General features: G+C 39.7%; 2 protein-coding genes across 26 annotated transcripts in view; one reads left to right on the forward strand and one right to left on the reverse strand.

Annotated features, from left to right (window-relative positions):
• LOC119582317 (ubiquitin-conjugating enzyme E2 Q2-like) overlaps window positions 1–1,576 on the forward strand; it is an 80,501-nt gene extending 78,925 nt beyond the window's left edge. For all 4 annotated transcript variants that reach the window (XM_037930535.1, XM_037930549.1, XM_037930541.1 and 1 more), the window contains exon 9: window positions 1–1,576. This exon is cut by the window's left edge and continues 447 nt beyond it. The gene's annotated coding sequence lies outside the window, so the exon portion shown is untranslated.
• Window positions 1,577–18,011: 16,435 nt separating this feature from the next.
• Window positions 18,012–25,028, reverse strand: part of LOC119582360 (FH1/FH2 domain-containing protein 3-like) — a 229,836-nt gene continuing 222,819 nt past the window's right edge. For 8 of the 22 annotated variants that reach the window (XM_037930643.1, XM_037930610.1, XM_037930591.1 and 5 more), the window contains 5 exons: window positions 24,730–24,777; window positions 22,865–23,000; window positions 22,430–22,588; window positions 20,028–20,170; window positions 18,012–19,442 (listed from right to left, as the gene is read on the reverse strand). In XM_037930643.1, the coding sequence (XP_037786571.1) occupies window positions 20,082–20,170; window positions 22,430–22,588; window positions 22,865–23,000; window positions 24,730–24,777 (432 nt within the window). In that variant the 3' untranslated portion in view covers window positions 18,012–19,442; window positions 20,028–20,081. Of the gene's footprint in view, window positions 19,443–20,027; window positions 20,171–20,743; window positions 20,848–21,379; window positions 21,499–22,429; window positions 22,589–22,864; window positions 23,001–24,729; window positions 24,778–25,028 lie in introns of those variants that run through there. The other 14 variants (XM_037930624.1, XM_037930607.1, XM_037930679.1 and 11 more) reach the window with 8 other exon arrangements.

The following is a 25,028-nucleotide window of genomic DNA, read 5'->3' on the forward strand; positions in this document are numbered from 1 at the left end:
AGGAGATGAACTGTCAGAAATAATCAATTTATATGCTTACCTCTGTTAAATTTTGTTAAGTATTCTAGCTCTTTATAACTGAGGAATGATGCTTTCTGGACTACAATATGCTATGCCCAAGATAAGTCTGTATTTGTATTGGTGGAAATGTGATCTGTTTATTTTTCTTTTAACAGAATATATTGTCACTTTTGTGCGAGAAGGGTTTCTGTACAAGTTTTGTAAACTAGAGAGAGCTTGTTTTTCACCTATGATTTTTTGAATGATTTTTCTGCTAGTACTTTTGAGAGGCTTGAGTGTAAGGGTGTTTTACATTTCTGCTGTAATTTTAGATAATTTCTTTCTTTTATTTCAGTTTTATGTGCATTGATTCCATCAACAAACATACTCTCATCACATTTGCTCTCTTTGTCATGTTTTTGGAAACTGCAATTCCATATGACAAAGGTAGTCATCATTATTACCTTGTATAGTATGTCAGTTTATTCAGTTGTTTTCATTTACATTGCATTGTGTAATGGATAAATTGACTGAGACAGAAATGTAGATATTTGTCAGGGATACAACAGTGTTGGATAAGGCCTGAGGGGGTAGATCTGTATTTTTGAAATTTCAGAAGTCTGATCAAGCATGCAATGACTGATGGATGAGGAGATATGTATCATCATAGCTACAAATTCCTGTTCTCTATTATTGATTGTGATCAACTTATTATTTTTAATATTTTTCCCCATGATAAAGCAGCAATCCTCTGGCCTGTGCTTGAAGTTCATAGCTATTGATCCTTGTGGTGCAGAGAATGTACATCTCAGGTTGGCCTTGTAATCAAAATAAAGTTTATACTTATCACTTGCCAACTCCAGGGATTTTTTGGAAGAAACAAAATAGTATTGCAAATATGTTGGGAGGGGAAAATGTTTAGAATCCCATTTTTCTTCTTTAATATGGCACTGATATTGCTGTTTTGGATGAAAGAAATGGAAAATACTTATAAAGAATTATACTTCAGAATGGTTAATTGGGTTCCATGTTATTTGGTTGGCAACCTTGAACTAATCATGTCAAGTAAAAGGGTTGAAATGCATCAATGATCATTTGAATGTATAGATTTTTTGTCAGAAATTGAATGTTCTAGCAGCTTAGTCATAATTGAAGATTTTACAAAGATCCAGTAACTTTTAGATGGTGGTTGTTAGAGAAGTGAAGTGGATAACCTTAAAGGCATTAGAGTTGCAGCTGCTTTTGGGAGCTTTCAGTTAATGCCATTCAGTGAGGGAATTTGAAAATGAACATGAAAGATGGGAATTCTTTCCCCGATCGCAGCTGCTTATTGGTGGTGACTGATTATTTTTTCACATCTTTAAGAGGAATAGAAGTGCTTAATACTAAAGCAAGCAGATGTAAATATTTGAAATATTTTTTTTTAGAATGAAAATGTTTGAATCTCAAAGACAACATTTACTACCTTTTTCTGTCTTTTTTTTCTGCTCTAAAATGTGTAGTCACTGAAATTTGATTGGTTCCTGCCTCTTGTCTGTTTGGAAAGAAAATAAAGCTGCTCTTTGCTAAAAAGGTTTCCTGTGATATAAACTTATGTTCCCAGTATTATTGGCCAAATTTAGTGTGGGCTATTTTCCATCATGTTTTATTATTATTATTAATAATTTTTTTTTTTTTTTATTAATTAATTTTTATTGATTGATTGATTATGATTATGATAATGATAATGATAATGATAACTATTATTTTGTTATTATTTTAATTTAATTATTATTTTTATTATTATTATTTTTTTTATTATTTTATTTTGTTACTGTTATTATCATCATCATTATTATCATTATTATTGCTATAATTATTATCATTATTACTAATGCTATTATTGGCTTTATTATTATTATTGCTTATTATTACAATTTGTTTTAAAGACTTGTCAATATTTACTATTTTTAGTTCTTGGTGAGTCTGTTTCTGCAAATGTTGAAGAGGCTGGAGAGAGAGATTGCATTCATTCAAGAGGCATTACTAATTTTGAACATCAGAGTGCAGAAAAGGAAAAGACTTCAAAATCATCATTTTTAAGGCAGAATACTTCTGTTGCCTCTTCCTTGTCCTCTGGTTCCCTGTCACCCCCATCCCTACCTTCATAAACACTCACGCATTCTTTCTTTCTTTCTTTTTTAAAGTGATTCCTTCTCAGACACCGTCACCTTCACTCTCATAAAGGCTTACATGCAAATGTCATACTTCCAGTCAGTCACTCAGTCAGTCATTCACAGTCAGTCACAATCTCTCTCTCTCTCTCTCTCTCTCTCTCTCTCTCTCTCTCTCTCTCTCTCTCTCTCTCTCCTCTCTCTCTCCTCTCTCTCTGTCTCTCTGGCTCTCTCTCCTCCTCTCTTCTCTCCCTCCTCTCTTTCCTCTCTCTCTTCTTATCCTCTCCTCTCTTTCTCTCTCCTCTCTCTCTTCTCTCTCTCTTCCTCTCTCCTCTCTCTCTCTCTTTCTACTTCTCTTCTCTCTTTCTTTCTTTCTCTCTCTTCTCTCTTCTTTCTCTCCTCTCTTCTCTCTCTTCTCTCTCTCTCTCTCTTCTCTCTCTCTCTCTCTCTCTCTCTCACTCTCTCCACTCAACTCACACACTCATGCTCACATTCAGTCACTCTCATGCTCTCTCTCTCTCTCTTTCTCTTTCTCCCCTCCTCATTTGCAAAATAGGGACACCTGATGAACAGTAATGTACATTAAAACCAGTGAACTGCCTTAAAAGTTTTATTTTTTTTAATTATTGAGACTTGAAAATTACTTCTGCATAATAAGGTAAGGCTTAGAAATTAGAATGAATGTAATAGTGGAATTTGACACACTCACATAGCCAGTTATTAAGAGATGGCTGTTAATAGTAAAATGGAGACTTGAATGGATGTTGATGAACCAAAGATCCTAATAACAATAATCAGAGGAGTGAGTGTGAGTATATTACACAGATCCCATTTTGGCATTTTGAGAACATGTATATTTTCCTCTTTTTATTATAGGTATCCAAGAAAGAATTATATGTGGGCTACCAATATCCTGGTATATGTTGTGCATATATAAATGAAATGTAATCACTTTTTTGTTGGTTTGTAAATGATTCATAGAAAAACGATTATTGTAGGGATGACAAGACGCTGTTAAACTTTAACACTGTTGGAGGGTAATCAGATTTTCTGTATTCTTTTAAAGGAAATGAGCCCTGACATATTGAAGAAAGTATTTATATTTTATTGAAGGTGGTTTCTTTTTTTCTTATTTTTAGATAATCCATTGCATCCTAGATTTTATGGTATTGAGCTCAACTTTTGGTCATGGGATAATAACAAAATGTTAGATTTATTGTGAGGAAAATTTAAAAAAATATTAGTTTGACATCATGGTGTATATTAGTTCCCTGAATAAGGCTTATTATTTTAGCATTTGAAAGAAATTTGATAAAGTTACAGATGTCATGAAAGCCTAATATTGTCTCTTTCCTGAAGTACACCTTAGCTGAGTACCCTGTTAGAGTGCTCGTTTAGATTTAGGCAGCCAGTTAGAGAATACATAACCTCAAAAGCATATTCTCTACCAAGGTGGCCTTCAGGGTGGATGCAATCTATGGCTTGGAAGCTAGTAAATCTAGATCATGCTATGAACTTTTTAGAAGAGAGGTCTTGGTGCCAACTTTATCCACAGAACAACCAACAAGGGGGATTTTTCTGAGCCTGGTATTGGTGTTACCTCCTGTGAAAAGTCCACCACTTCTTGTTATATCTTTAAATACAGTGATATTCCTCTTATATTGTACTCTATCCACCAAAGCAAGAAAGTAAGTCTTCATACTCTGAGGTGGAGGTGCAGAGCGTAATCAAGTGTGTTTTATTATGGAATGTATGAGCGAATAAAATATGAATAAAAATGGAATTACAATTATCTTTTGATTTTCTCATTTTTCTGCATAAATATATATTCAGTGTTGAGAGGTATGTGCACTTGTGTATTTGTATTATTCTACAGCAGAGAGTTACAATAGAAATGATATTCAGTTCCATTGCAGAGCCAGTGTTTTTCCTCAGCTCCTTCAGTTATTATTCTTATGGGAAAGCTTTTCTTATTGTATATATATATATATTGGGAGTCCAGTTGACCACTGTATCTTGAATATTTTATTAAGGTATGAATATGTAGATCATGCAAAGCTGAGATTAGGCAAATTTAAGTTTTATTGAATTTGTTAGGAGCTGGATAAGTATGGGGCTGTGTATATCCCCTTTTGATTTTGCTACAAATTAGAGACAAGATAATTACTTTTGGGCAGGTAAGCATAAGATTATAAAAATATAGACCCAAGTTCCTATGGTATATAGTATATCCTATAAAAATCTTAGTACATACATAATACCTAATACATGACTTAGTGAACGACAGCCTTGAAACCCCAGTCACCATGGCAATATATTTGAAAGTTATACTGATCTGCCCAATAAGAATTATCATTAAATTTAAACTGAGCTGCCCCCCACCTTCCCTGAGTGAACCCAGTGATGTTGTCTTTTTTTAACTTTTACTTTACTTTACCTGTTATAAATGATTGCCTACTTGTATATTATACGAGAATGTTTCAATAAAATAGCGGTCCAGTAGATGTGATTTTTGTTTCCCAATAATTTGGAAAATTTACATTAAAAATTTTGCAGTCCTAAATGTCAGCTCATACATCAACCAAATAGAAAATGTACAGCCTCTTGGGTGATACAGGAATGGTAACTGAACCAATTCCATCATTGTGATAGAGGGGCCTCATCTCAGGGTAGATGGTGGGAATTGAGGGCATTGTTATGACCTACTATTCTGACAGCTTTTCTTGCAAGTTCTAAAGACCATACATACTGAATGTGCCTAAGCCTCATGTAGTGACGATGCATAAAAACATGATATTAAATATCAAAATTTGATACAATTTTATTTATGCTTAGTGCCTTACCACAAGACTTTCCCAAAATGCCAATTAAAGAAATGAATCTGTAAAATTTTTTTTCTTTTTTTGTTAAAAAACTTAGAAATACCCCCTAGTTGAGAAAAAAAAAAAAATATGGAGGGTAACTAAGATATGTAAATAGTTTTTTTTTTCATATTCTGCTCCTGCACTAAAAAAAAACCCACCACCCATATGAGCACACACATGCACACACTTTGTCCCTGTCTGTCTGTCTGTCTCTCTCTCTCTCTCTTCTCTCTCTCTCTCTCTCTTTCTCTCTCTCTTCCTCTCTTCTCCCTCTCTTTCCTATTTTTTCCCCCCTCCTCCCTTCTCCTTTAATCCCTTCCCCCTTTTCCCCCTCCTCTCCTCCCTTTTTCTTTCCTTCCCCTTCTACCCTTTTTCCTAAATCCCCCTCCCCTCCTTTCCCTTTCCTTCTCCTTTCCCTTCCCTTCTCCTTCTCTTATCCTTCTCCTTCTCCTTCCCTTCTCTTCTCCTTTCTTTTTTTTTTTTTTTTTTTTTTTTTTTTTTTTTTTTTTTTTTTTTTTTTTCCCTTCCCCCCCCCCCCCCCCCCCCCCCCCCCCCCCCCCCCCCCCCCCCCCCCTTCTTCTCTCCTCTATCTTTTTTTTTTTTTTTTTTTTTTTTTTTTTTTTCCCCCCCCCTTTTTCCCCTTCCCTTCTCCCTTTTCCCTTCTCCCCCCTCCTTCCCTTTTCTCCTTCCCCTTTTCCCTCTCCTTCCTTCCCCTTCTCCTTCTCCTTCTCCTCCCTTCTCCCCTCCTCCCTTTTTTCCCTTCCCTTTTTCTTCTCCCCCCTCCTTTTTTTCTCCTCCCTTTCTTTTTCCTTCTCCTTTTTTCCTTTTCTTCTCTTTCCCCCTTTTTTCTCCTTTCTCCTTCCCCTTTTTCTCCTCTTTCCCCTTCTCCTTTTTCCCTTCCTTCCCCCCTTTTTCCCTTCTCCTTTCCCCTTCTCCTTCCCCCTTCTCCCCCTTTTCCTTTTTCCTCCTTCCCTTTCCTTTCCCTCCCTCCTCCTTCTCCCCCCTTTTTTTCCCTTCCTTTCCCCTTCTCCCTTCTCCTTCTCCTTCCCTCTCCTCCCTTCTCCTTTTCTTCCCCTTTCCCCTTTTTTTTTCCCCCTTTTTTCTCTTCCCCTTCTCCTTCTCCTCCTTTCTTTTTTTCCTTCCCCTTTTCCTTCTTCCTTTTTTTCCTTTCCTTCTCCTTTTTTTTCCTCCTTCCCTTTTTCCTTTCCTTTCTTTCCTTCTCCTTCTCCTCCCTCCCCTTTCCCCTTCTCCTTTCTTCTCCTCCTCCCCTTTCCCCTTTTCTCCTTCCCCTTCTCCTTTTTTTCCCCTTCTCCTTCTTTTCCCCTCCTTCTCCTTCTCCTCCTTTCCCCTTCTCCTTCCCCTTTCCTTTCCCCTCTCTCCTTCCTTTCCTTTTCCTTCCCCCTTTCCTTCCCCCTCCTTCCCTTCTCCCCTTCCCCCTTTCTCTCTTCTTCTCCTTCTCCTCCTTTCTCCTTCTTCTCCTTCCCCTTTTATCCTTTCCCTTCTCCTTTCCTTCCCCTTTCCCCTTCCTCCTTCCCTTCTCTCCTTCTCCTTCCCCTTTCTTCTCCTCCCTTCTCCTTCTCTTCCCCCCTTTCTCTTCTCCTCCTTCTTTCTTCTCCTTCTCCTTTCCTTCTCTTCCCCTTCCCCTTTCTTCTCCTTCTTCTCCCTTCCCTCCTTCTCCTTCCCTTCTTCCCTTCTCTCTCTTCTCCTTCTCCCTTCTCCCTTCCTCTTCTCCTTTTCTTCTCCCCTTTTCCCTTCCCCTTCTCCTTCCCTTTCTCCCTTCTCTTTCTTCTCTTCTCCCTTTTCCCCTTTCCTTTTTTTCCTTCTCCTTCTTTTCCTCCTTCCCCCTTCTCCTTCCCCTTTTCTTCTTCTCTTCTCCTTCTTTTTTCCCCCCCTTTCCCTTCCCTCCTTCCCCTTTCTCCTTCCCTCCTTCTTTTCCCTCCCCTTTCCTTCTCCTTTCTTCTTCTTTCTCCTTCTCTTCTCTTCCCCTTTTTTCCCTTTCCCCTTTCCTTTTCCCCCTTCTCCTTTCCTTCCCCCTTCTCCTTCTCCCCTCCTTTCCCTTTTCCTTTCCCTCTCCCTTTCCTTCCCCTTTTCCCCTTCCTTCTCCTTCTCCTTCCCTTTTTTCTCCCCTTTTCCTTTTTTCCTTCCTTTCCTTCTCCTTCTCTTCTCCTTCTTCCCCTCCTTCTCCTTCTTTTCCTTTCTCTTCCCTTTCCCCTTCTCTTCCTTCCCCTCCCCCTTCTTTCCTTTCTCCTCCTCCTTCTCCTCTCCTCTTCCTCCCCTTTCCCTTCCCCCTTCTCCTTCTCCTTTCTCCTTCTCCTTCTCCCCCCTTTTCCTTTTCCTTCTCCTTCCCTTCTTCTTCTTCCCCTTCTCCTCCTCCTTCTCCTTTCCTTCCCCTCCTCCTTTTTTCCTTCCCTTCTCCTTCTTTTTCCCCCTTCTTTCTCCTTTCTTCTCTTCCCCCTCCTTCTCCTTCTCCTTCCCCTTTCCCTTTCCCCTTTCCTCCTTCTTTTCTTTTCTTTCCCTCCTTTTCCTTCTCCTCCCCTTTTTTTCCCTTCCCCTTTCCCCTTTCTCTTCTCCTTCTCCCCCCCCCTTTTTCCCTTCTCCTTTTTCCTTTCTCCTTCTCTTTCCTTCCCCTTTCTCCTTTCCTTTTCCCCTTCCTTCCCCTTCCCCTTTTTCCTTTTTCTTCCCCTTCTTTTCTCCTTCTTTTCCCCTTTTTTTCTCCTTTCCTTCTCCTTTCTCCTTCTCCTTCCCTTCCCTCCTTCTCCCTCCTTTTCCTTTCTCCTTCTCCTTCCCCTTCCCTTCCTCCTCTTCTCCTTCCCCTTTCCTTCTCCTTCTTTTCCTCCCCTTCCCCTTCCCCTTCTCCTCCTCCTTCCCCCTTTCCCCTTTCCTTTTCCCCCCTCCCCCTTCTCCTTCCCCTCTTCTTTTTTCTTTTCCTTCCCTTTTCCCCTTTTCTCCTTTTTCCCTTTTTCCCCTTCTCTTCCCCCTCTTTTTCTCCCTTCCCCTTCTCCTCCCTTTTCTTTTTTCCCCTTTTCCTTTCCCCTTTCCTCCTTCTCCTTCTCCCTTTCTTCCCTCCCCTCCTCCTTTCTTTCCTCTTTTTCCCCCTTCTCCTTTTCCATTCTTTTTCCCTTTCCTTCCCTTTTCCCCTTTTCTCCTTCCCCTTTCCCCTCTTTCCTTCTCCTCTCCTTCTTCTCCTTTCCCCTTTTCCCCTTCCCCCTTCCCCTCCTTTTTCTTCTCCTTGTCCTCCTTCTCTTCTCCTTCTTTTTTTTCCCTTTTTCCTCCCCCTTTTTCCCTTCCCCTCCTTCTCCTTTCCTTCCCCTTTCTCTTTCCTTTCCTTTCCTTCCCCTTCCCTTCCTTCTCCTCTCCCCCCTTTCTCCTTTCCTTCCCCTTTCTCCTTTCCCCTTCTCCTTTCCTTCTCTCCTCTCTTCTTTCCTTTCTCTCTCTCTTCTCTCTTCTCTCTCTCTCTTCTCTCATTCTCTCCCCTGTCTGTCTTCTCTTTTTCTATCAAAAAAAAAAATCCAAGGAACATATACAAGTTCACAAGTAATGTCGTTAATTGCAGTTTAACACGAGACAGTTTAAGTCAAACCGCATAATAAAGTAATATAGTAAATGGAAACCTTTTGACATTTAAGTGAACAGCGCAGCGCACTGCTAAGCATCAGTTAAGATATGCAGTGATAAAGGGAAAATTATTTGGTAAACCAATACAGTTTTAAGTTCATTTGTAGTGGACCGCCTGTGTACGTCCCCTACGGTCCCCTACATATTTTTTGTCTCCCCCTTTTCGAGATGAAGGGCGGCGGCCTCCTCGTTCCAGGAGGTGTCGCAGCCTCGTACCCCCCTAGGTTGCCAAAGCCCTTTTTTTACCCCCGGGGGTGATGATGCCCGTCAAACGGTGAGGAAGCTGCGGCAACAGAAAACGGGAAGCCACCTGGAGCGACTCACCTGCGCGGCCTCGTCACCCGTCCTTATGTTTTATGCTTTACTTTGGTGTTAGCTTTTATTTTAGTATGTCTTAATAAACATTTTTACATCGTGTTTTAGACGAACCTTGGGAAAAGAGACCACCACACAGAAAATTAATTTGCAAAGAAACTTTTAATCTTTATTTACCTTATTATTATCATTTCATCTTAACTTTATTATAAATATTTTACATTTTATATTTTTATATTTTTACATTTTTACACATTTTATGAACGTATCTTACCATGTACATAGTGGTTCTTTTTTACTTATTTTACTAATAAGTATTTTATTTTATGTTTCAAAGAACTTTTATTCATTTTATGAAATAACTTTTTAAAGCTATTTTAATTATTATATAAAGAATATTTTAGTGTATAATGCAAGTTTTTTATGTGAAAGTTTTTGAGAACCAAACTGTTTCGCGGCCGAGGTGACAAGGAAAAGTCCCCGGCCCTTCAAGAATTTATGGGCTAGAGTAAAGCACTATTTCTTTCACAGTTTCTACGTATATCATATTGGAATAATAGGGAACAGGTTGTCAAGTACTGTTGTTGACTATGAAGCAATACGACTCATTTTAGAACAGACTATGCTGTAAAACGATCGAAATATATAATACTGTCAGTAAAACAGGACAACTTTATTTATTGATTCATAAAAGTTTACAATAAAATGATTAAGCATTCAAAAGAGCAGCGCACCTTGCACCTTAAATGTAGATTTAAATATGCAATTATAATCTATTCACTAGCGAGATCTGTGGAAATTCAATGAAAAAATAAAATATAAATAAGTACTTACCTCCTCTCTCCCTTTTCCAGCCCCTTTCCCTCTCCTTCAACCTTTCCCGCTCTGCCACTCCCACTCATCCCCATCCGTAAATTCACTTTTCCCTTCCCATTTTAAGCCCTACACTTGCCCCCTCCCACTTCCCTCCTCTTCCTCCTTAAACTCCCCCACCTCCTTCGCTCCCTTATCCCTCCCTCCCCTCCATCCGTTTTCCTCTCTGAGCCGCCTCTCCCTTCCCCCTCCCACTCCTCTTTAAGCCCGTTTCCCCTTTCCCATGTCTTTTTCCTCTTTAAGCCCGTTTCCCCTTTCCCATGTCTTTTTCCTCTTTAAGCCCGTTTCCCCTTTTCCCATGTCTTTTTCCTCTTTAAGCCACCCCCCTTAACTTTTAATGTTCTTAAATTTCTTTAAATTTCTTTTCTTTAATTTTCTTCTCCCTCTTCCTCTACTGTCTTCTGATTAACCTTCGCCTCGAAGTGTCACGTTAATGTGCATAAACCGACTGTCTAACTACTTCCTCCATTGCCGTGTACTTGCACAAGAAGAAGAAAAACAATAACAATAATAACAACAATGAAAATGATAATCCTAATAACAGGGTCAGAGGAGGATTCTGATATATTTTTAAATACAATACATTTCTGCGTGCCCGCGTGCGCCTGTGTGTGACATTCTTTAAAATTTATGTTGTCAAATTTCACCCCATATGGAACAAAATGAAGCGACAGTCATATTAATTTTGGCGCAGCGTCCAGCCATGCCGTGCGGAGAAAGGAATGGGCGAATGGAGGAAACGCAAGCAGAATTGGGCTATGCTTGCTCAACAAATGTTTAGAATTGATGTGCCGTAAAGCTATAATTATTTCGAAGTAATATTGAAATAATATGTTAACAGGTTCACAATTATTTGACTATAAAACAATAAAGCCCTGTTTAGAAAAGGTTATACCACAAAAAATATAAACACATGGTACAAACACTGATACACTTACTTTCAAACATTAATAGTATAAGAAAACACACAAAATATGATCTCTGACTCAGATAAGAGAATTATTATAGAGAACCTATGTACATATATAGGAATTTATAAGAGAATCTCATTATTGCTGAAATTTATCTACTTCTCAAATCTATTAAAATTTCTAAAGTTACTATTTTTTCCAACTCGTAAACAATAAATGGTTTCTACAGATTGCAGTTGAAGAGGAAATGCATCTCATCTTCTATCTCACCGGAATCACAGTAATCGTAAACACAATGTTCCAGAGGTATACATATTTGAAAGGGTATTTCACTTTTTAAAGGGAGAATTTTTAAAGTGCATGCAATACCTGTCTGCATAGTCAATTGTCTCTATGATTCTGTGAAGAAGGATTTCGGTACCTCTATTGATTGCTTCAGAGAGTGCCAGTGGCTCATACCATATGACCGAGGGGGAGGATCTCGTTTTCTCTCTGTGAAGCTACAGGAGGAAGGCACGAGCTGTGGCATTGCACTTGTTTTAAGATTTTTTTCGGCTCGGTTTTATGATCATGGAATTTGGGGGCGTACCCCTGCTATTGTCAGCTAGTCTGTCAGCAAGCTCATTCCCTCTGATGCCTATGTGGCTAGGGACCCAGTTTATGATTATTCTTCTACCCTGAGCAAGGATCCTCTGTACTATGGTAAGCACATTGGTCAGAAGGTAGATGTTGTCGTAGAGTAAGCTATGCTGTAGGCAGTCAGTGGCTGCCCTGGAGTCTGTATGTATGACCACATATCCTTCCCTCAGGGACGCGTGGGCTAGGACTCCCATGATCGCAACTGCCTCTGCCTGTAGCGAGGAGGCGTTGTCTGTTACTCTCATGGATTGTGTGGCATCCCTTGCTGCAAAGCCGGCGTCTGCAGTGTGGTTTAAGGGATCGACTGATCCATCCGTGAAGTAGGTTCTACTACCCGGAGGAGTAATGGCTGCAATGGCCCTCTCAGCTCCTGCCTTTAGACTAGGCATGGTGTACTGATTCTTTCTCCTTGACAAGCTCATAACAGAGAACTCGATCAAGGTTTGTGCCCACGGCGGGGCTTCAATAAAGTCGGGGTGGGGGGAGTCCATGCCCTTGGCAAGTAGTTGTTCTTTGAGCTGATAGCGTATCAACACCCTGGTTGTTTGCAAACCACTCGTGGTCTTGTTCTAGGCGTCTGAATATTTTTTGTCTCATGTTTGTGTTCCTGGGAGTTTGGATGACCTTTGAAAGGAACTGAACTGCCATTAGATCAATCCGTGATTCCAGGGAGAGAAGGTTTGCCTCCATGAGGAGGTTGAGAGCCTTCGTCCACCTTGGGGCACCCAGAATGATCCTGGCAGCTTCTCTTAATTTCGGCTTTGCAGTAATCAGGGAGACAGAAGCATAGTCGGATGGCATGTACATAGAATGATCTTAGAACTTTATGTCTAGCTCCTATGTGTCTCCCAGACATTGCTCTCATGCTTTGGTTCGGTCAACCAAGTAACCCCAAGGAAGACCATGACCCATTCTAAGTCCATTCCCTGGATTCTCAGACTTGTGCCTTGACCATTTAGTCTCAGAGCCATGGCTTTGGATTTGGCTGCAGAGATCTTTAGTCCTGACCTACAGCACTCCTCAGATACAAAGTCCAGACAGTGCTGGGCTTTACTTAGGCAGTGTGATCCAGTGGAGATGATTGCAAGGTCGTCTGCATAGACGATGATCTTGCACCCCACTGGGAGCTGTATGTTGAGGATGCAGGACATTAGGGTGTTGAAAAGGGTTGGACTAAGGACCCCACCCTGATGTGTTCCATTTTCTAGTGACATTTGCTGTTATAGGTGACCTGGGAATATGACTTTGGCTGTTCTGTTCCTGAAATAGTCACCTATCCAAGCCAGGAGCTTTCCTCTTATTCCCTTCTGGACTTGCTAATTCAAAAGCCTTCTCCGGGTCTAGGAATACTACCACAGAAGTAACAGTGCTGATTGTGCTTAAGAGCGTGGCTATGCTGTATGCTGTGCTCATGCCCCTTGTGAACCCATGGAGGTGTTCATGTGGGGGTCCCATTTTCCATTGCAGTCGGTTTAGTACCATTCTCTCGGCCATCTTGCCCAGATAGCTGAGGAGAGAGTTGGGCAGTACTTCCCTGGTTCCTTTGGTTTTGGGATGGGAACTATGATGGCCCTCTTCCAGCTCTGGAGTAGAGTGGAAGTTTCCCAGGACTTGTTGATGAGGAATGCAAGCTCACCTGCCAGTCCTAGGTGGGAAATGATGGGGTACGAGATCCCATCAGAACCCGGGGCTGTGTAAGAACTGATTTTGTAGTTTGTCTTAGTTCCCTCAGAGAGAAGATAACATCTGAGTTATCGGGCTCGGCTGCCCTCTCTCTGATATGAGCAAGTCTGCCTGGTTGTAGGCGTTCTTGGGTTGCCAGTTCAGCTGGCAGACTGTTGCTGCTTGTTCTCGCAGAGAACTTCTGCACCAGTCTGTTTGCTTCTGGTTGAGGGTTGTGGTGTGTGCACCTCGGGGCTGAGCGGCTAGTAGCTCGCCTGACTCTCTGTAAGGGTGATTCGGTGGTCAAAGGACTCACACCATTCCAGCCACTTTCCCTGCCTGACTCTTATGGCAGTTTCCTTGGCATGTCTGACTGCTTTAGGAGGGTTAGGTTGTCAGGGGTTCTTTGTCTTCGGAAATGTTTTCTACACATGTTCACTCTGTGGTTGACTTCCTCAATCTCGTCATTAAAGTACCAGGCGTCTTTATAACTTCTGGTCCATGGCTGAGTTTTAGGTATAGTCTGTGAGGCTGCTTGATTTATGGCACTGATAAGTCTGGCTTCAAGCACTTTCACGTTTTCACTCTGTGGGGGTTCATTGCTTCTAAGGCATTCTGAAAGGCTTGCCAGTTGGCCTTGTCTGTTTTCCATCTTGGATTTGCTTGCGGCTTTTGGGCTGGGCCAGCATCCATGAGGGTAGTAACAATGCCATAATGGTCACCTGTGACATCGACACACCATCTAATTCTCTCCACCAGAGCCGCAGTGGCCAAGGTGAGGTCTAAGACCCCTCCTCTGACATGCGTTGGCTCTTGGCTATTGAGAAGAGCGATCTCGGGAAAAGTCTCAAGCACGTTGGCTATGTGATGGCCTGCGGCATCCGGTGCCCTGCAGGGAGCCAGGATGGTGAGGTGTGCATTGAAGTCTCCCCCTATAATCACTCAGTCTTGTGCTGCAGTAGCACAGACCTGGCTTGCTATACACATTGTACAGCTTGAGGGGCCCCCAGCCTGGTGAATCTCAATGGCAAGAGATTCAACATCCTCTCCACAGTGCGGTGCATCGGCTATTGCGGAGCAAGGGATTGTTGTTCTGACCAGGATGATCAAGCCTCTTTTGCCAGCTATGCTTGGCAGCATGAAGACATGATATCCTGAGAAGTGAACAGTCCCCTCTATTAATGTCTCTTGGAACATGGCAGTGTTAATGTTCCTTGATCGTACTATTGCGTGGAGGATGACATTCTTTGTATTGAAGCCACAGATGTTCGTTCCACTGTAGTATGCTTAGATTGTGTGTAATAATGTTACTTGGTGGTAGTTACATCAGAGACGTCTTTATATTCGTTTTCTGAGTCAGTTGCGTCGGAGTCTGACAACTCCATTGTGAAGTCCTCGCTGGTTGAGGGATCTTCATCTGGTTTTGGACTGTTTGTCAGGCTATCCATGGGTCCACTGGGAGGTGGAGAGCCTTTGGTAGCTCTTACTTTTGTGAGTTTGGCTTTTCTCACTTCAGGCTTTGTTTGTGTATCTTTTATCTTTGCTGATTTTACCTTAGTAAGGTCAGCTTGCTCCGGCACTGGCTGCACAGATTCAGCCTGTTCTGGCTCTGCCTGTGAAGGCGTGGCCAGGATTGGGGTGGGGAGGGGAGTCTCCTCCTGGGGTGAGGCTGGGGCTGTTTGGCTCTGTTCAGCTTCCTCCCTTTCAGGACTGCAACAGTCTGGGTCATTGCCGTCATGGCGACCGTGGTTGCCTTCTCCGCCTTATCACTGGACGTACCCAGAGCTGTTGCTACTGCAGTGACTACAGCAGTCAACAGGAGAGTCATATCTTCCTCGTCAAAGAGGAGATTATCGTTTCTTGGGGAGGCTTTTGAAATGTTCTTTGAACCTTTATTCCTGTGGTTCTTTTTCTGCATTTTAGAAATGGTGGGAAACTCCTTCTTATTGGAGATATCCGGTGTCGGCTGTAGAGGCGCTTCCTTCCTCTTAGGACGTCGGGATGTCTTTTCTCTTTTGTCCTGTCCCCAGACGTGGGTGCCTAGGGGAGCAGGAACAAAGTCTGGTCGCTTTTTAGCAACCTCTTGTCGTCTGAGGGCCGCCTCTTTCCTGGCAGAGCAAGCCAGGCTCCAGGCGTGATGCCCCTTGGCACAGTTGGAACATTTGGCTTTTGTGTCCCTTTGGCCTTCCTTGTGAGCCTTAAGGCACACCTTGGTGTTGTGTGTCTTGCTACAGACACCACATTTAGGCTTGGCCTTGCAGCTAGCCTGGTGGCGACCGTATTTTTGGCCCCTAAAGCACCGAAGTGGCTCTGGTCCATATGTTCTTAGGCTGAAGGAGCCCCAGTTACCCAGATCAAGGGTAGTGACTGTCTCCTTTCTATATCACCAGGATTTGCCTGGTGGGTTCTTCCCTTTCGACATTCGGAAAGCGTCCATGACCTGTGGGTGTGATGTGATCACATCCACATCATATGATAGTGAGAAGCCAAGTAGCACCATTTTGACTCTCCTATCGTCGGGATTCAGTGGCAAGAGACACACTTTCCTCCCATCATTAACCTTGGCTTCCTGCAGGAAATTCAGGGTAGCTTGGTCTTTGGGCATGATAATCAAGCCCTGGTCTCTGGCAACCCAGATTAACAACCGGATTTTTCGCTACATCTCCAATGCTCTTGCCAGTTGGTAGGCATTGTCAAAGCCTTCAGGCTTAGAGGGCACCTTAAACCTTGGGAAATGCCTAGGGGGTCAAGACTCACCCTCAGAGTCTGTCTCCGGCCTGGGTGTTTTGGGCCACCCTTTTGGCTTAAATTCTGGGCTGCGGTCATGGGAGCAGCAGCTGTTTCAGCTGGTTCAGCTTGTGCTCCCATCTCGGTCAGGGAGGACGTCCGAGGGTTACTCAGAGGTCTCCCTGATTTGCCTGCTGGCCTGGAGAGACCATCACAGAAGTCTATCTGCTGGACAATCTCATGGACAGACATGTTTTTGGCTGATGTCATGTCCATTTTAGCAGCAGGTCTCACAGAGTAAACCTGTGCTATGCACATGTAGCTTCAGAGTGACTGTAGTAGTCTGGGCCTTGCACGGTTCGTCATCATTTGTATCTCTTTGTTGTTGGGGGTTTGAAATACTTGCCATAAAATAAGCAGTTATTTCACTTCCCCTTGAGTCCAACAAGGGGAAGTTGTATGTTAGAACTAATGTCTAACAGCCACAGGGGTGGTGAGAGGATATATGCAGCCAATGGCTGTTGTACTGCCACTCACGGGGCCAGTGGGAGTGCCAACAGCGTCATTGACTGCTTGACCTAACCTCCTGAAGGAGACCAGCCAATTGATCTGACAGGGCAAGATCAGACCACCCGTCTTGCTGGAATAAGGGACCAAAGAGGCGTGTTGCTAGCTGCAGGGCGTACTTATGTATGGCATCGCTCAACCTCCAGGACTCCTGTGTCCAAAGTGTACAGGGATGCCATGCATGGCAAACACATGGGTAGGTGTGAACCCCTGGGGAGAGATCAGAGGGGATGGCCTTCCACCTACAAGATAGGCATCATTGTTTGGAACCCTTCCTTCCTCCCTCTCCAGTGAAACAGCCATGCATAAGGAGCTCTAGTCTTGCACCTCGAAGAGGAGGTTCCAGTGGCAGGACCACGAGTGTGCAATTGTGTTCAAGCCCAGGGTATACACTGAAGCCCACACGCCTGCACCGTAGTCTTAAGCCTTCCTTAAACACACTTCATGTAACTTTTTAAATAAAATCGAGCCAACAGCTTTAGATCCTCTTTCTTCAACATCCTGGGTCATTGTCAACCTCATTTATTCATGTATAATCCTAAATATTTATGATTTTGCATACTGTAAGGTTTCAGTGTCATAAAGCATAAATGTAAATTCTGAACGCTTTTGACGAGCACTTTTGGAATGGTTCTGTAACTTATTTTCACTTTTGGCCAGGAGTGTGATATCAGCATTGATATTTTGTAATTTAATGCTGTTGCCACTGCATCCAATCTTTGCCAAATCCAGCAGACAATATAATTAAAGCATCCCTCTGCTGTACATTTATTTTGACATGAGCCCTCAATTACGCCGACAAAAAATGGTAATGTATGGTAATCTAACATGTTAGGTTGCTTTTCCATAACAACGTTACAGTGTTTTATAAACTTTTGTCAAACCTACTTCATAAGTTATGTTAAGACACAAACTTGATTTACGCAGTCATGTTGTATGAACCTCTGTTGTTTAGTGTAATTCTCGGGTTACTTTTAACTTCCTTGGGGACAGGGCTTAACATGCCTTAGCCAAAACATTTGCAAAACAATGTGAATAGAAGCTCTAGAGACATGTTTTTGACTATCAGATTTAGTAGAGGATTAATGTCGTTGTTTATGACTTCACCATTCTTTGGATTAACGTGTATAACATGTCCAGAATGAATGGATTGTTGCGAAAGCAAATATATGAATTTAGATCATACTATTAAATTTCATATTTATATTTAAAAATTGAGCTAAAATTATTGAAGTTATTACCATCTGTAACCAGTTATATTCCCACCATTGTGGGGGAGGAGTTCCTAATCTTAGGTTTTATCTTCTAGATTTCTCTCCAGGAATACACATAGGGATACTCCTATTCAGAATATCTGCATCTACGTGCCACCTGACACACACACACACACACACACACACACACACACGCACACACACACACACACACACACACACACACACACACACACACACACACACACACACACACACACACACACACACACACACACACACACACACACACACACACACACACACACACACAACTCTTTTTAAAAACAAAAATAAAAGTGAATAAAAACATTTCTGCATAATAAAGTCATTTGAAATTTTTTACAGGTTTTGGTGAAATGATAGAATAATTGTACAGTCATACTAAGTATGAACTCCATATAATTGAAAGGTTATGAATGAGAAAACTGCACAGCCTTTTTTTTTATTTAAATTTCATGAAGCACTATTTTGAGTATCAAAATCTCAAAAGTAACATTAAAATGTCATAATATATTTAAACCTGACTTACTGCATTATGAAAATGCATCTTAAATCAATAATCATCCAGTAAAGGCGAACCCCTATGCAACAACCCACATATGCCTCATCTACAGTAGGACAATATTTCTACAAACAATGAGTATTAATTGCTTCTCTGCCCTTCAGGTCATAACTGGAAAATATTTGAAGCTAATCTACACAGGATAACAAATGAGTATTCCTGCTAGACAGAGAAAATATATATTGAAATAATAGTCTCTTTAAACATATATGCAGTTTAAGCATCTATGCAGTTGGGATATGTGTGGGCGCTACAAATAGGACACATTAAAACTTACAAATTGAAAACTGGGCATGATAATGCAGTCTAATTTTGTTTTAATTTTGAATAAAGCTTGTGTATATTTAAGAATTGCAAAGACCATGTCCAAAATATTCCAATTTGTTAGTCATCTATGACCAGCATGAAGATGTGTTTGTGACCTTAGGTGAATCACCAAAAATATTACAATTAAAGAACCAGATCCTCTTGAAAGAATGATGAAAAGAGCCATGTTCACGAGGGGACAGTGTCTTTACAAGGCGTGATGTCCAATGAACTGAAATTTTGGGGAATATACCCTTACATACTTCAAGAAGCATACACATCTCATGGCACAAGCCTGCATAGGGCAACAGCACTCTTTACAACTTGATGCAGGACTATTTACAAAGAAGGCATTAGCCAATATTTTCAACAGGACATCACAGCAGATTAAATTAGTTTCTAAAACTCCTAAATATGAAAAAATACTTGCCATACATAGGATATTAAAAATTCATTTGCAACCTAAACAGTATCTTGAAAAGAAAAGAAAAAGCTGCCGGAAATATGAAAAGACAAAGGAAGTTTGTAAATTTTTATAAGTGCAGCAGTATGAGGTTCCTACATTATTAGGAGTTAGGCAATTGAGAATTGCATTTTAAAAACAGGCTAGTGAAATATGGACATTGGTGTGCATGGATCATTTGTTTGAAGCTAAAATATACTTGTTAAAAATGACCATGATGCAGCTATCAGAACGACGACCCTGGAGATGTTTTTCACTACTCCTGACTGACTAGATCATATCACCAACATAACACTATATATTTATGATGTCAGCCTAAAGAATAAACATAAACATCTGCTAATACTATGGAAGACTCTAGAACGAGCCCTTGTTATATCATGAAAGTCCCAGAGAATGAGAATAGCAGGAGTGGGTGATGATTGGTATGGAAAGACTTGTTTGCTGGGGCTTCAACGGGTCTGTGCGGCAATCATTGCAAGGAGACGTTTTTCCTCTTCTGTAAGTCCATTTTTCAGGGTGCGCCGCACTGGAAAACAAGGCAGTTGTTTGAAACAATTTCAGAAACTTTGTAAACCATTGTGGTTCCAAATAGTTTTATACCACAGAAAGATAAACAAAGGAAAACATCTTACATGTACTTTTGTTTGGGATTCTAATAGTTTGCCAGAATATATTTTGATTTCTGTACCATAACATTAAGTCAGCTATGCCATGAAAGAAAATATGCACTAATTATCTCGATGATTATGCACAACTTTCATGTTAGTCACACAAAATCATGCTTATTTCATAGTCACAACACTTTTATTGGTCAGTAAATCTTCATTTATGAAGTCAGAGGTAAGCATGGGTCTATATTATGCATAACTGTCACACAACAAATTCCATCCTAATTGATGAGCTTGCTTTAAGCTTAGGTAATTTCTTTAGAAAAATAGATGGTCTGAGACATTTGAAAAGAAAAAAAGAAAAAGAAAGAAAAAGAAAAAAAAATCAAAATAAAATAAAATAAAATAAAATGATAATGCATTATTTTATAAAGCTAGCATTGCAGCTGCAGCTAGCTGAGCAGCATGCATCTTGGTCGCCACAAGCTGAGGATTTAAATTACAGAGATTTTAGCAGCGAGGTGTCCCCAGGGTAGTGGCATGTGGCGAAGGAGTTCTCATTTGGGAAGTACCAAAGCCTCCAGGTGGGACAAGTCTGGCACACCTTTTCTTGATCTAGATCGTCGTGGACCATTTGCTGCTGGGACTAAGGATGCATCTTAGTCATGCATCTGATAATGTTCTCCATGCTTTTTGCATGCCTTTAATATAAATCATACCATAAAGATTCTCTTTATATATTTGCAATCGTGAGAAGAGAGATAAAACTGCTTAAATTCATCTTGAACACCTCTTCCAGGAAAACAATTTGTTGAGAACCCCAAGTAACAACTGAATTTCCTTTTATTCTTTTTCATTCTTTCCTATCTATATTTTTCATAGTAATTTTGATATGAAATGTCTATCATATTAACTGTCTATCACAGAGAATGTCAAGGAATGGACATGCTATGAACATGAAATTAAAGTTGGTGATGACAATATTTTTTCTTCAAACAAAGAAAATAATTACAACATACTAGAGGTGAAAGAGTGAGTGAGTGATTGTGATAAGTGTGCGTGTATTTGTAAAAAGTAAGGTGCTTAATTAAATGACATAAAGTATATTTCTCATCATTTACAGAAAATGCCATGATAACAAGATATGACATAACCAGAATCATCCAGCATGGTCAGGCCAATCATCATGCAGGAACCTAAGAACCAATCATATCATTACTTTTGAGGATAAAGACGTAATTGAGCATCACACGCTAACACGTGTGGGCCGCTGTGGGCCGCGTTCCGGAGACCATCTGCTACGTCCACTCAAATATCTGCCTGCTAAAGTTGAGAAATTAACTTGACCCAATGGATAGAGGAAGTGAAGAAACTACATTTAATCATGTCTAAAGTCTTTAAAGAGTGATACAAGAATTAATCTTACATTAATTCCTAATCTGCCAGATGCACACATAAAAATATGAACAGTAACAGCAAGTAATCATGCATAAGTAACAGAAATGGCAAGTGTTAAGTGCCATGCAAAGGAAAACACAATGTTAGTGCTCTGAAAAAGGTTATATTAAGTCAATTAGATTTAACAGCAGTCACAAACTGAAATGTACACATAGTGCTTTTTTGATCACATGGCTGTTTTTGATTGTAACATTACTGCAGAACCACCCAATAAATCCTTAAAAGGATGAACATTTAAGGATATGCTAGTCATCTACATTCAGGGTTTTTTGCATGCTGTCATCTCTTGGGTTCCTGGTAAAACGTCACATGATAGAGGGTACCAAATACACTGATGGCTTGGAGTCTGGGAAAAATTGGGGACGTAAGGGATAATATCCACATCAAACTAGCTTACAGAAAAGCAATGAGGAAAATTATAGTTGAAGTAGAACTAGTCAACGTGGAGTTCTTGAACAGTTTGAAGAGCTTCCAATTCATTAATGAGGTTCCGGTCACGAGTTCTGGACCGCTTCACTGTGTAATGAAGAAATGTCTTACAAATTACCATGCAAAGAACCAAGAAAAGTCTGAACACCCTTAGAGTCAGATATACTGTCAAGAAAAAGATAAATGTCAGATGTCAGGATTAAAAAATTAAAGTAAATGTAAATAGTTAGGTAGCTGTCAAATGACACAGATGTCTGTGGGAGTTGTATTTCAAATTAATTTGCAGCATAAATCATATATAGCAATCAAAATAACCAAAACAATAGAAATAATTAGCATTCATTTTAGTGCAGTGAACAGAAGTATTGCATGCTGGTTTGTGAAATTTGTGAATTAAGAAAATATATGTATGAAATACTTTTTTCAAAAGGCTGACTTCATTATAATTCTTAAGCATGTAAAAGTATAATTTCTTTATTTATGTCATCATGAAAGAAAGTCACATCAAGAACTTCTGAAAGAAATAGCCATTAAAAAAAATTGGAAAATAGAGTAAAATATAAGCACAACACCAAAAATATTACACCATAACATGAGATACTTTCACAAAGAGTGACAACTCTACCTGATTTAATAATGGTATAACCCAAAGAGGATACTCTTTCAAAGACATATGCTAACACTATTCATTCATTCATTCTCCTATTTATAATGGAACCAAAGAGCTAATACACTACACTGTATGTAAATTTTTCTGGCTTTTCTGGCAAATCTTTATAAGGTCTTTATTTTGTTGCTTATGCTACTTGCAAAAAAGGGTTGATATAAGTCTGTAGACACTTATTACTGTCTGCCTAAATTAGCTGTTCTTGAATGAAGGATCAAATAAAAAAGTTGGACATATTCATCTCCATATACTTTGATGGTGATACTATTGTAGTCAGTCTTCAGAACTACTATGATTTATACTTTTGCTCTCTGAAATTTATGTGTGAGCATAGTCAGTTAAAATACTTACAAGACTTGCGGTCAGCATGTCGAGACCGCTTGCGTTCCCGAGGTGTAGTTCTAGATGAGGGACCTTGTGTAGCTGTCTTCACTAGAGAATCAAGCAGGGCATCATCACCCTCTCCCATCATCTCTGCCATTGCCTCTTCACCTCGACTACGTGCTTTACCTGCCAATGAAAGCAAAGTAAATCATCCTGCATTTACAGAAAGCCTGAAGAAGTGCAGACTTGTTTACAAATGTTAAAACTACTTTTCACAAATTTTTTAAATTTTATTTTAATTGCCATAATATCCTCTTTCTTTTCACACAAACATGAACTCCACAGTTTGCGTACATATTCAAGCCAATGTTCATACCTTGTTTAATGCACCAAAAGTGGAAATCATTTACAATATATAAACTCAGCTACCAAATAAATAAAGAAAAGAATCATGGAAAATACCTTCTCTAGTCCTTCTCCACGTGCTCTTCCCACGAATAGTTTCAGTGTCAGATACGTCAGAATAGTTAAGAAGCTGCCTGAGGTCCGAGTCTGCTTTCTCCTCCTTTGTCTGTTTGGGTCTCTTGAACTTTTCCATCTGAGAGTAAGAGATAATCATTTCAATATGACTGAAAACTTGTCAGATCAACATAATTTCCTTCCCAAGAGTAAAAGATCACAGAAAATGAGTAGAAGGAAAATTGACTTGTATGGGAATTTCATGGTGAAAATAATATGCTGAAGAATGAATAGCTAAAAATACAATACGATAACATAAAAAGAAAGAGAACAAGGTTTTTCTGGTTCAGTATTTTCACTCTGGTCGGGTTAGGTTAGGTAGGTTAGACTGGGGGGAGGGCATCAAGTATCAGAAATGGCTCATCGGCCCCAAAAATGATCATCAAATGTGTCTGCATGATATCAATAAACATCAGAAAAACTGCTTTACCTCCTTACACTATCAGGATAAGGTAAGAAAGTAACTGATGATTTTTTATATTTGTTTAATTACATATATGAATAGTAATTAGTCAAGTTCATTTGAAAAAAAAAATAAAATAAAAAAAAAAAAAAAATACTGAGGCAAAACATTTTTTAGATGAAAAACTATAAACAAAGAATTAATTAGACAAGTTAGATATTGTTATATAACAGGACACTGTAAATATACATAAATCACAGAAAACTAAAAATTCTCTCTCTCTCTCTCTCTCTCTCTCTCTCTCTCTCTCTCTCTCTCTCTCTCTATATATATATATATATATATATATATATAGAGATATATATATATATATAATATATACATACATATACATATACATATATATAATATTATATATATAAATATATATATATATATATATATATATCTATATATATATTAATATCTATATCTATATCTATATCTATATCTATTTATATATATATAATTACATATTATATATATATACATATACATAACATATACATATACATAACATATACATATACATATACACACACACACACACACACACACACACACAACACACACACACACACATAAATATATATATATATATATATATATATATATATATATATATATATATATATAAAATTATATATATATTTTATATACTATATGTGTGAGAGAGGATGTGTGTGTGTGTGTGTGTGTGTGTGTGTGTGTGTGTGTGTGTGTGTGTGTGTGTGTTGTGTGTTTTGGTGTGTGTAGTGTGTGTGTGTGTGTGTATGTGTGTTGTGTGTGTGTGTATGTGTGTGTGTGTGTGGTGTGTGTGTGGTGTGTGGTGTGTGTGTTGTGTGTTGTGTGTGTGTTTTGTGGTGTGTGTGTGGTGTGTGTGTGTGGGTGTGTGTGTGTGCGTGTGGTGTGTGTGTGTGTGTGTGTGTGTATGTGTGTGTATGTGTGTGTATGTGTGTGTATGTGTGTGAGTGTGTGTGTGTGTGTGTGTGTTTGAAATAAAAAAATTAAAAGTAATCAAACCACAGACGACATGGAAAGGACTACCAAAAAATACAAATGCAACTTCCTTTTTCTAAGGTTTCAAACATAAAACAAACAAACCAAAATTGTCCCAACAAAGACAGGTCAAGAAACAGGATCTAAAATTCAACCAAGTGAGCCAACTTGCTGGCCTGTCAAACCTCCTTGATTAAGGTATGGAAATCAGATCGGAAAGACTTTTCTTCCTTATTATTGCATGGTAATCAATTCATCTGATTACAGGGGAATTAACTAGGAAAAATCTAAGACCACAAAAATATCAGGTTATCTAATGATGGGACTGGGTAAGGGAGAACCAAGCATCAAGACACAAGTACAGTACCGAGCGACTCTTGAGGCAGGGTTTAAGGGAGCCTCGGTGCTCTATCTCCTGTAAGTGGGGAAGAAAGTGATATTGCAGGACGATAAAAGTCAAATTAAATTTTGTGATCAATTCAATTTAATAGCTGTAAAATGAAACAAAGTTCAACAAAAAAAAGAGAAAAAAAGGAAAAGGAAAGAAAATACAGAATAGAATGAAGTCATAAAAATAAAAAAAACAATACAATATACATTATAATGAATCTAAAAAAGTACAACTTTCCTTAATAAATAATTCATTGATTCTGAATCCTATCTATA

Source organism: Penaeus monodon, chromosome 2 (genome assembly GCF_015228065.2).
Source record: "Penaeus monodon isolate SGIC_2016 chromosome 2, NSTDA_Pmon_1, whole genome shotgun sequence".
Classification (NCBI taxonomy): domain Eukaryota; kingdom Metazoa; phylum Arthropoda; class Malacostraca; order Decapoda; family Penaeidae; genus Penaeus; species Penaeus monodon.